Source organism: Rhodamnia argentea, chromosome 6, assembly GCF_020921035.1.
Source record: "Rhodamnia argentea isolate NSW1041297 chromosome 6, ASM2092103v1, whole genome shotgun sequence".
NCBI lineage: Eukaryota > Viridiplantae > Streptophyta > Magnoliopsida > Myrtales > Myrtaceae > Rhodamnia > Rhodamnia argentea.
In genome coordinates, this window is record NC_063155.1 from 17,077,490 (window position 1) to 17,088,689 (window position 11,200).

At 39.6% G+C, this 11,200-nt stretch overlaps 1 protein-coding gene across 1 annotated transcript; it reads left to right on the forward strand.

The window, feature by feature from the left end:
- The first annotated feature begins 446 nt into the window (after nt 1-446).
- On the forward strand, nt 447-5,657 carry LOC115751257 (protein DEHYDRATION-INDUCED 19 homolog 3-like). The gene is made up of 5 exons (XM_030689051.2): nt 447-779; nt 2,057-2,196; nt 3,758-3,835; nt 4,167-4,423; nt 5,283-5,657. The coding sequence occupies exons 1-5, from the start codon at nt 704-706 to the stop codon at nt 5,389-5,391; spliced, it is 660 nt and encodes a 219-aa protein (XP_030544911.1). The 5' UTR covers nt 447-703; the 3' UTR covers nt 5,392-5,657.
- The last annotated feature ends 5,543 nt before the right edge of the window (nt 5,658-11,200 follow it).

The window sequence follows — 11,200 nt, forward strand, 5'->3', positions numbered from 1 at the left end:
GCCCATGGCATTGCCACCCTCTTTGGCAGCATTCACTAATTCGAAACCTAATTTGAAAATTATATTTGAATCCCTTTTGGGAACCAACTAATGGCAAGTGTTTTTCCTTGTGTGGACCTCAGATGTCGATCCATAGTTTTTCTTTGCACTTGTGAAAACTTAAAAAGCACACCCCACTGACATTAAAATTCCTATGTCGGTAGAACAAAAAAAAAAAAAAAAGAGACATCCGATAAAATTGAAACATTGCCTAAGATTTCCGGATAAAAAAGGCTTAACCCAAAAAAAAAAATTCAGGGATTAAACATATTAGAAACAATAATTCTCAATAATAATGATAATTATATTATATAAAATGCAACTGCACCACAAAATAACATTTTCCTTCTCGGTGAATTTCACCCGCAGAAAATTATTTAAAAAAAAAAAAATAATAATAAAAGAACACGACGGACAGACCTCCCCCCTCTCTCTTTCTCGCGCAGAGGCCAAAACTCAACCCCCAAATTCTCTCGATCTTTTCTAAGGTTGTCTCAGCTTCTTCGCTGCGCATCTGCAATCGAATCCCGTCGCGATCGATTCGAAACCTCCGCGGGTGATCGTCGCCGCCGCCGCGTTAGCCATTCCGAGCTTCTGCCGGAGTAATTTATCGTTATCTTTTGTTTGGGGGAGATTTTTTTTTTTTTGGGAGTTTCTTGGAGCTATGGATGCTGATTCATGGAACGCTCGTCTCTCTTCGGCTTCCAAGCGGTATCAATCGGCTCTCCAGTCGAGATCTGGTCAGTTTGATTCTCGTCCTTTCCTACCGGTTTTTTTTTTTTACCGCCGGTTTCGGTTGGTAGTTGGTGAATGATTGATTGTTCCCGATGATGTGGAAATGTTTGAGTCTTTGCGGCTTATTTGATCGTTTCGGGCTCGCAAAGCGGAGAAGCTCTGCTGCTGTAGTCAGGCTGATGATGTTTTCGGGTGATGTCGGTTGTTCTTTTTGCTTTGGTTTTTCTCGTGAATTTTGGGCCGATGCTGCGTGTATTTGTCGACGAACGACGGTCGGAACAGAAATTTGGGCTCGGTCGTTGGAAATTTTCAGCATCTGTTGGGGAAAGTGATCTTGTTTTTTTCAATCGGTATCGAAATTTATGAGAATAGTCTTCAATCTCGCTCAGCTTGTTCGTGTACTTGGTTTTATACCTGAAATGAAGTATTCTTTCTAGTTACGAGGGAAAAGGGTTATTCATCTGACTGTTGCGCGTTCTTCTATATTTGGCCCTGTTAAAGTTTTCTTTTTGCTAGTACTAATCCAACGAAACAGAGAGATGCATGCCTCTACTTCCAATATAAAAACTGGTGTCTGATGCAGTTTGATTTCCTTCTCTTGTGTGGACACATGACAAATGACTGGACTAGAAATGAATATATGCGGACAAAAGTAGGTGTGGTGCAAATGAGGATAAGAGGAGAGAAACTCATTTAGGATAGTTCCTAGGGTGAAGGCTTTTGAGGCTGCAAATGGGATCCAAACGATAGAGTCTCTGGTTGAAAGGGGCAAAAGAAATACCTAAAATGATGTAAAACGAGAGTATAACTTATAAGGAAAGATATGGAGCATTAGTGCTATTGGAAGACCTCATACAAAATTGAGCCTGATTATGTGGGAGACAAGCTTTAGTAGTAACACCTATTTGATGTTGGCAGTGTATGGTTGGTGAGAAACCTCAAATCTGAAATTTTTAATTAGCTTCACATAACTTTATTTATTTATTTTTCAATTTAAAAAAAAAAATTATCTTCCCCTGTGACAGCAAAAAATGAATGAATTTAGCTTACTGAACTGTGAGTTTCTCCTTGTCCTGGGTGTATTCGAGAAAATTTGAGTTTAGTACCCTGTTCCTTAGATTATAATCTAACTGTCCATTGTGCCTTGTTTTCTGAAATGATTAGACGGTAAGATTGTGCTTGAGTTCTCTCAAACATCTTACAAGTGGGCAGTCAGAATGCTTTACAGTGTGACATTTTGCTGTTGTATGATTTTAATAATTGTAGGGTTGTGTGATTGCAGATATGTTTATGGGGTTTGAAGAAATTGATGAGGACGATATAAGAGAAGAATTTTCGTGTCCATTTTGTTCGGAGTACTTCGACATTGTTGGCTTGTGCTGCCACATGGATGACGAGCATCCAATGGAGGCAAAGAATGGGGTATGAAATTGGTCTGCTTTTACTTGTTGCACTTTTCGATGAGTTGTAAACTTGAAGAGATTGATGTTATTTTCAGTTCTAAGCAGGTATGATTGTGGTTATTGTGATTTTGACTTGATGTTATGTTGTTGCGCTTCTGTCAACTTGAAGATGATAGAAAGTTAAAGAGGTTCAAGTCCTGATCAACGAAAGCAATTCGATACAACATCATGGTGACTTCTATGGAAATTGAGTTGCCAAAATTGTATTAATTGACTAGAAAAGAACCGTGATTGTTTATTTTGAAATCAGAAGGAAGACTTTAGAGGGGAAGAAAACATGTTAATCTGCCTAGGTTCTTCACTTTTTTCTTGCGTTTTTTATGAATTCAGTTCCCCTCTCTCATTTCTTTTGCTTCTTTTTTATTAGAGAACAATTGGTGTAGCATTTTCACTAGTAATTCATCAGGTACCTTTCTTGCATAATTGCACTCTCCATGGCTTTTACACGAGACATGAAGTAAGATACCTGAAAACTTAATTGCGCTCTCCAGGGCTCATAGTTAGACTTTCCAGGGTGAAGATCTGGATCTTTTCCTTTTTAATGTAATTTCTTATAATCGAAGCCGAATTTCATCCTCATGCTGCATGGCTCTCTTGACAGTGCTGATTCTTCTTAAGCCTGTAAATGACTGTGTAATCCCCTACGGTCAGAGTGCAATTCTTTGATTTGATCTTGAAGGCTGGCTCCAACTCTTTCAAGTTGTTGAAAATGTAACCCAAAAACTTAAGCCAATAAGTGAAAAGAGAGACTATATGGATACAAGTCCTGGTCAAACCCAGTATTCAAGTGATGTCGGAAAACGCTTAAATGTCTTCTCTCATTTGCAAACCAAATTGAATATAGTAAAGACACCACGTGAAATTATGAAACAGGGATCTACACATGCCTTAGTATGAAGGATGCTAAACTTAGCTTGGATACCATATTAGAAAGTCCAATCCAAAAGCTTAAGTCAATGGTTGGAAAGTGACAAATTCTATATAAGGCCTAGTCAGACATCATAGACAGGCGATGTGAGATTCTTACCATATTTTGTTGCCTATATGGAATTCCTTACCTATCTCTTATGTCTGCTTGTGGGCTCATGAGATATTCAGAGACATAAATGTGTATCCTGTTTGGCTTTTGCATAGTTCTGTTTGTAAGAAGATGGTCTAGAAGAGGCTTGCTAGAAAATGAAGACCTGAATTATATTGACACTTGATGATGCACATTTCGATTTTACACTTAAAGGCATTAATGATTGTCATGAGCTGTGGGGTATTATGTTGCTTTGCATGTAATTGCATGGTCACAACCACTTCTTTACATAGTGTAACTACAGGGATACTTGTTCTCCCATCATTTCTCCGTGGCATAGGGTTGGTGTCCATTCCTTCACATTGCTTCTCATTCATGTTGATTCCATTTCCTTTTTCTTTTTCTATGGGGCAGGATGGGGTGTTGTTTAGGGCTTCTCGTAAAGTGGAGAATGCTCATTTCACTACCTTCTGATGTCTTGATCTGGTATTTTATGCAGGTTTGTCCGGTTTGTACAATGAGAGTTGGGGTTGATATGGTTGCACACATCACCCTGCAACATGGAAATATATTTAAGATATCCTTTCGATTGGATATGTTTTGTACATACATCTCCTACATAACCTTTTATCTGCTCTTAGATTTTCCCCTTGATTGCAAGTTGAGTGCTCTGCAGTATGTCGACTTACATTTTTACACCATTAAAGTCTCTTGAAGTTTGGTTTTACTAGTACTTGCTGACGTAAATTTAAGCTTCCAATTGACTTTAGAATGGCAGTCTGCTGCAATGCTAGAAAATGCTACTTTTATTCTGGTTGTTATTGCTGTGGCATATTTGCGATGCTTATTTTAATGATTATGAGCGTGTAAAGGTTTTTTCGATTTTTGATATCCTTAATGGTAATTACGTGCAACGCAAGCGGAAATCACGTAAAGGTGGGAATCATTCTACACTCTTTTTATTGAGGAGAGAGCTTCGAGAAGGAACTTTACAGTCCCTATTTGGTGGCTCTTCATGCGTGGTTCCCTCCTCCAACGCCGCACCAGATCCACTGCTGTCATCTTTCATTTTGCCTATGAATGATGATTTTGGCGGCACTAAGTCTCGCGATATGACAGAAACTAGCTTGTCCAAGAAATTCTTAGATGAGACTCTGTCAGAAAGGTACTTCGTGCTTTTTTATCACCTTCACCATACCATTACTTTTTCGCCTTTTTGGAGGATTTATGCAGTTGTGGAATGAAATGTTTGTGTTTTTTATTCGAATGGCAAGAAATGAAGTGAGGCTTCTGTAAGTTCACACAATGTTCTTTTACAATGATTGAAAAATTACAGGTAGTATGGAAAATTTCCACTTTATAATGTTAAAGTCTAGTCTTCCAGTGAATGACTAATTGAAAAAACTTTGAGATTGGCAGTGCGGTGGATGGGTTTTAAGAATTATTGCTTGTTCGATTGCTTTATTAGAATCCAAGATGTTCACTGGTGTTATGGTTAGGGTTGGAAATCAGGCATGGCCCTTTTTGGGTTTTTGAATATTCTTGATCTCTATCCACAGTTTTAAGCTTGAGTTGATTATATATGTTTCTGTTATCACGCATGGATATGGACATCTGTGTTAATCCAGCTTACAAATTACTACCCCCAACCCATGCTGCAAATACATATCTTTTTTTTCTTCCCTTGTCTGCCCTCAGAATCTGAGTTAATGTGCAAAGTTCTGATCCTATCATATTCATGCGAATTCTCTGTGGAATTGATGGAGATAAGTCTGGTTGATGTAGAAAGTAAACAATGTTGAGGCTTTATACCGTAGGAAAATAGCATATGCTTCAGCCACGTTAAGTGATTGAACGAACACTGCTGCAGTCCTTTTTTAATCCCGGCTATTTGAATCACAAAAAACTAAAGGAACTGGACAAATCTGCATATTTTAGAGATCGATGTTGTGTGGTAGATTAGTTGTGTGCTTATGATTCACGATTATCCACTGGGTTCATTCTTTTTCATCTCCTGTTGGCAGGAAAGCTCAGTCGTCTCCTTTATCTGTCAAGGAGCAAAAAGAGAGGTTGAAAAGATGTGACTTTGTTCGTGGCCTGCTGTTGTCCACTGTCCTTGACGATGGTTTATGAGTATCCAGTTGGTCACGGTTGGTTGTGGTGATGGCAGACGTCAAGGTCTCTCAGGAGCCCGGTCATCTAGGGTATGTTTGTTGTTTGTAGTGAAAAATGCCTGTGTACTACTTCTACTACTACACACACAAGATGTGTGGAATAAGTAACGTAGGAATTAGTTGCCTCTTGACTTATGTTGTAGGCCTGAGCACTCGGCAACGAGGTTCTGTTTCTGGCCATTTATTAAGTAAAACGCAGTAAAATAATTTACTTTCTTTGCTGAATCGAGCCTTGGTGTGCCTCGTTGGACTCCTTAAATCCTCACATACTACTTGAAATGCTGGAGAATCTAATTTGTTCATTGGTAATTCATTTGAAAAGCTGCCCCTTGTTAATATGAAATCATGATGCATCCATCGGGGCTTATAGATCGTTATTTCACTTTAATCTTTATTTAACCCCGTCAATGGGGATCGAATTGCACTATCAGGCTGTAGCTAGAGACCGTAATAGGCCGTTTTTCGGTTGTAATTTTGGATTGTTTGTGATCAAGATCGTTGGAGTTTTATGATCAATCAGCTTAATGTGATCCGCTGAATCAAATTTGCATCGTCAAAGTTTGATGATCGAATCAGCTTAATGCGACCCACCTTATGGAAGTTGCTTTTTGTCTGAGCCAAATGTTACAGATGACAACCCCACACCTACTTCTTGCCAAGCAAGCAGCCTTTGTATTGCAGCTTTGGACTCCGTCAATGCTGAGCAAACAAGAGTCAAATTCGGGGTACTACTAGAACTTTTGAGGTTGGAATTGAAATTGCATCATGGACAATCAAATTCGGAAAAAATTAGAAAATTCTAGACTTACTGTATGGAAACTAATTCGATTCTGGATTTTTGAATTATCTCAGTTTATCCATAAATTTTTTTAATGATTTGCTAATATAATCGTTCCGGCCAATTTTGGTTGGAAACAATTGCGATGTATTTTGGCCGTCCTGTGTGGCGCGATCGTCGTGTCAGCGATTGCCGGCCAAAATTAGCGAGAAGGAATACATTAGCAAAATCGTCAAAACATTTACGATTAAATTGGCTAATCGTATAATAGGTTTAGGACTTCTTGAACAATCATGCCATCAAATTCTTGAGCCCGCCGAGAATTTGGACCGTTTTAATTCATCTTGTACTCCCCCAACAGCGCTCGAATTGCACTAGAATTGACTAATGATAAGGTCCAAAATCAAGTTTTGCTTGGAAATGGGGGTACACAGCTCTGGTTCTGTGAACACTTGCAAGAGGGAGAATCAAGACGAACGCAAGATAAATTCATCATTTTTAATGCGAGGTGAAAAGTTTACACAATAGTATTGAAACTGACCATTTCATATGCTGCACTAAAATGCGCAAAATAAAGTATTTTTCTCATTAAAAAAAAACATGATTTTCTTGTAAACGAACCATACTTTTTAATCATGCAATTACGCAAGTTCTTCGGTTCATATAACCAATCACTTTATCGATTCGGTTCAATTCAGATAATTGGACCGGCATAAAGTATTCATACTCTAACAAGTTAGCTAGTATTTTTATCATGAAAAGAATTCGTAAGGAATGCTAAATATGCTAAGATAGGTTTGTAAAAATTATGACATGGAGTCATTTAAAATGTCGAATTTATTTTCTCGGACTAATTTGAAAGAACATATAGTACCTAGCAAGAGATTAACATCTCCTCCGCTAGGTCTCTCCCTCTCCTCCCGCTCTCTCCGGCCCGCCTCTTGCATACGCCCTCTCCCGGTCTTCTCACTGCTCCCAGAATCGCTCCGGCTCCCGCTGCTTATGCGGCACGCATAGTCGTCGGGCACCGATCATACTCGGCAGGGGAGCCCTTTGCCGGTTCCTCCCCGCCACAGGAGCCCTTTGGCTCCCACTCGCCTTCACCGCGGCCACGGTGGCAGGGGTCGAGCTCTTGATTTGGGGTCTCTATACATCTTAGATGTATACACGCAAATACATACGAGCGATAAATTTAATTACGAGTATCCTCGCGTAACATGCGTGTACTCTTTTTAGGGTTGATAAGATCTCATTATGTTTTCCAAGTAAAAGAAAAATCTTACCGAACGGAATTCTAATCTTAAAGCTGCCTTTCGTCCTATAGACATTTTCAGTGCATATGATACGATCGCCTAAAATAAAGATAGGATAGAATTTCGAACATGTTATGCATTGTCTGACAAGTATTTGGACATATATAATATGAATATCATCAAAATGAGTGTTTGGTGTGCATGGACAAAATTGAATTAATCATATAACATGAAAAATATTCTTTTAGATTTGTCAAAAAAATAAAAAAAAACAGAAGGATAAAAATTGTTTCGAAAAAATTAGTGAAAGAACTAGACATGTCAACTATCCACATCCGACCACAAAAAAAAATTGTCCATGTCAAGGCCAGCATAGGTCAAATGGCACGGACTTAATCGGCTCGTGAGCTAGCAAGGTCTTCAAACAAACGGCCTCTAGATAATCGAGTTTCCATGCCCGTACCTTTAGATTACAAGGAGGGAAAAAAAAAAAGATTTCTTTGGAGTAAAAGGGTTGTGCACTAAATTTCAAGTATTGGTGCAATTACGAAAACGTACATTAAATTGAACTCATTTATATTCGTATAACATAGTAACGAAACATTTTTGGATGCTCCAATCGTGTTCATTCCGAGCAACCAAACAGAGCGCAGAGAATTGATATTTCGTTGTCAACTCAAAAGAAGAAAAAGGGGCAAACTCCTAATTTCTTCGTCACCCCCAACTAGGGCTGTTCAACCGGACCAGTTTTATTCGGGAATCGAACTAGACCACTCTTCCTAAAAACCGGTCCAGTTTGAGGTTTTTTATTTCAAATTTTTTGAACCGATTGAAACTGGTTCGGTTCTCGAGTCAAAGTGAAGGACACCGGGGAATCGGATTCATAAAGCCTAAAAACCCTAGTTTTCCTTTTGACGTCTTTTTCTCTGTCTCTTTATTCTTCTCTGTTCCTCCAACCTCACTCAGACACTCACCTCTCTCTCTCTCTCGGTCCATCGATCCATCGATCCATCCATCTCGACTCACCCTCCTCTTTGCTCATTCGCTCTCGCTCATTCGAGCCTTGCAACCGCTTGTTCTCGATTCACCTTTGCTCGCTCTCCCTTGTTCATTTTTTACTTGGAATCGTTTTTGTTGCTTATATTATTTTGCTGAAAAAATAAATAAATAAAGGTACAAAACAGAAATAATTTCTCAATTAGACCTTGATTCCGGATTGAAGAAAACAGGGTAGGAGTCGGGACAAAAACGATAGGTTCGAGGGTTCAAAAATTGGGAACTGGCTCTAACAAAGGCAGGTTTTAAGTTCTAGTTCAAGAACCTGTTCATCTTGAAATCGATTACCCCTAACCCCAACCATGTTACAATCCGAAGCCATCCGATTTGAGGCACCCGAGCCACCAGGCTCGAGTTATCGACCTAGTTTTGAACTTGGTCACGGCGGAGTGTCACGGACTAGCTTTAGGGTTCTCCCCCGGTATCGTTGCCGATGCTGCATCTCCGACGATTCCCACAAGTTCTGGCCAACCTGTGAACAAATGAAAAACTTCGGTGAGTTATTTTATTCTTTGGCAATGCTCTTGTACCAGAAATGTCACGTACCAAAAGCATTGTCTAGCAACATAAGCTAGTATGTGAACCTGAGTAAAGTTCTTAAATTGTTTCGTCTGAACTCCGGAACGTAAAATTCGGTGGTATTCCTTGGAATAAATTCTATTTCATCGATACTTTTTCGGCTTTATACTATCAGGCCAGTGATAAGAGACATCAAATTAAAGCTCCATTTATTTCACGAAAAATAAATGGTTTGGCAATGTGGTTGCTTACATCGTTCACAAAAACGAATGAACGGAAAATACTTCCATCGCCCACGGAGTTATCTAGACATAAATTATTGTCGATAACGAAAATATTTTCATTCGTGGGTTATTTTAAACGATACAAGCAATCATTTAGAAAAAAAAATATATTTTTCAAATTATCTATTTTCCACAAAATAAACGAAGCCTAATTAATCTTTAGTGGTTGAACTGCTAAATGATTTTCTCTCTCTTCTTCCTCTTTCCAAATAGGGAAGACAATGCGGTGCGTTCCGATATGTTGCATATTAATAGAAGAAATTCCGTCGCATATTGCAAAAAATTTGTTCTGGAAATATATGCTTTTCCTACGAACCAAAATATCCTCAGAATCTGTTCATCCTTCCTTCGAACTAAAATCACATCTTCTAGCCGATTCCCCTACGTTAAAGATGCTCTCGTCGAGACGTCATAGCCTCCACCTCGAGCGTTCAACGAGTGTCGGCGACATTGGATCGTCTTTCAACCCCGGACTGCGCATTGATGACGGCTATACAGCGACGGTCGCGAAGAAGAAGTTCCAACCGCAACCCGCCATCGTGCACTCGAAGCAAGCCGTGCCGGCTGTGGCGGAAATACCATCCTCCGTTTTGGCGGCCAATTTTGGGTCAAAGGACGAGGAACAACACTCGACACGACCACGGGTGATTGAGGGGATATCTTTTATCGGATTGCCAGAGCGAGAGCTGTCGGCAGCGAAGAAGATTGCCGAGGATGACGAATCGGGGTTATTTGGGGAGTTCATCAATAAGTGTACATTGTGCAAGAAGGAACTCAAGCCGGACAAGGATGTCTACATGTACAGCGACCGTCCGTTTTGCTCGTCGGATTGCCGCGACGATCGGATAGCCCTGGACGGGTTCAGCAGAAAAGATTTCGGGCTTGGCAAGGAAGATCAGAAGACGATGAAGTCTTTGAGGAAAGATTTGAATCAATTACAGATGTATCTGTAGGGTAAACTTATTTAGGGATCTCTTTTTAGGGATTAATGCCAGAAGTGAACTCTTTCAAGTCTTTCCCATCGGTCAATTTACCTATTCATGTAATAATGCTTTTACACATCTATACAGTAGAATTACTAAAGATGTCCCTTCTAATTTCCCGCCAGTGGGCACTATTTCAATTTACCTATTCATGTAACAATGATGAACCTTTTTACCACGGGGTACTCTAGGTTGGTGTCTCGATCGATCTCAATGGCGGATGCATGTATCTAAGGTATATATCAACGGTTGAGATTGATCGAGACACCGAGGAAGCGCTTTATCAAGTAAAGGATTAGCGTCCCATTATCGACGTCCGTATCACGAGATTTGCACCCTTGTACGGCTTACGTCACAATTTCTATCATAGAGCTAATACAACGATGCACGATCGACGATTTTAATCGATCTGGTTTCCTCATTGGAATTGCGTGATTCTTGTACCATTAGGAAGTTTAACAATCAAGATTTTGCTCCGGTATGCATGCAAATTTCAGGGTCTAGGATAAGATAGAAAATTCATCACTGGTTTTGTTGATGTAAAACAGCATTGGCTTCGTGGTTTCTGATCCACGACATGAGTTACAAGCGAATTCCTCGATTGCTTTTCTTCTCGAAGAGGGTGATTCAAAGGTTTCGGTAGCCAACCGAAGGTGATTTTCATCGGCTCTTGATGTAACGAGTGGGAAAATTACCAAAAAAAAGCCATAAATCTATTGCATTAGTATTCCAGTTAAGTCTTAAATCTTTTGAGATATGCCGACGTAATCCATCCAGCTAATTTTGCCCAGAAATCACTGGCATGGATGCCGGACGCCTCATGTGGCACAATCGGCGCCGACGTGGAGAATTTTTCTTTTAAATTTCTAAAATTTCTGAATTTTATGCCTTTTCT

What these genes read in the sequence shown, in the direction of transcription:
- LOC115751257 (XM_030689051.2), top strand. Translation starts at nt 704, where the DNA reads ATGGATGCTGATTCATGGAACGCTCGTCTCTCTTCGGCTTCCAAGCGG. An exon ending in GGCTCTCCAGTCGAGATCTG is followed by an intron (nt 780 to 2,056) that starts GTCAGTTTGATT and finishes GTGTGATTGCAG; the next exon opens with ATATGTTTATGGGGTTTGAA. An exon ending in CAATGGAGGCAAAGAATGGG is followed by an intron (nt 2,197 to 3,757) that starts GTATGAAATTGG and finishes TATTTTATGCAG; the next exon opens with GTTTGTCCGGTTTGTACAAT.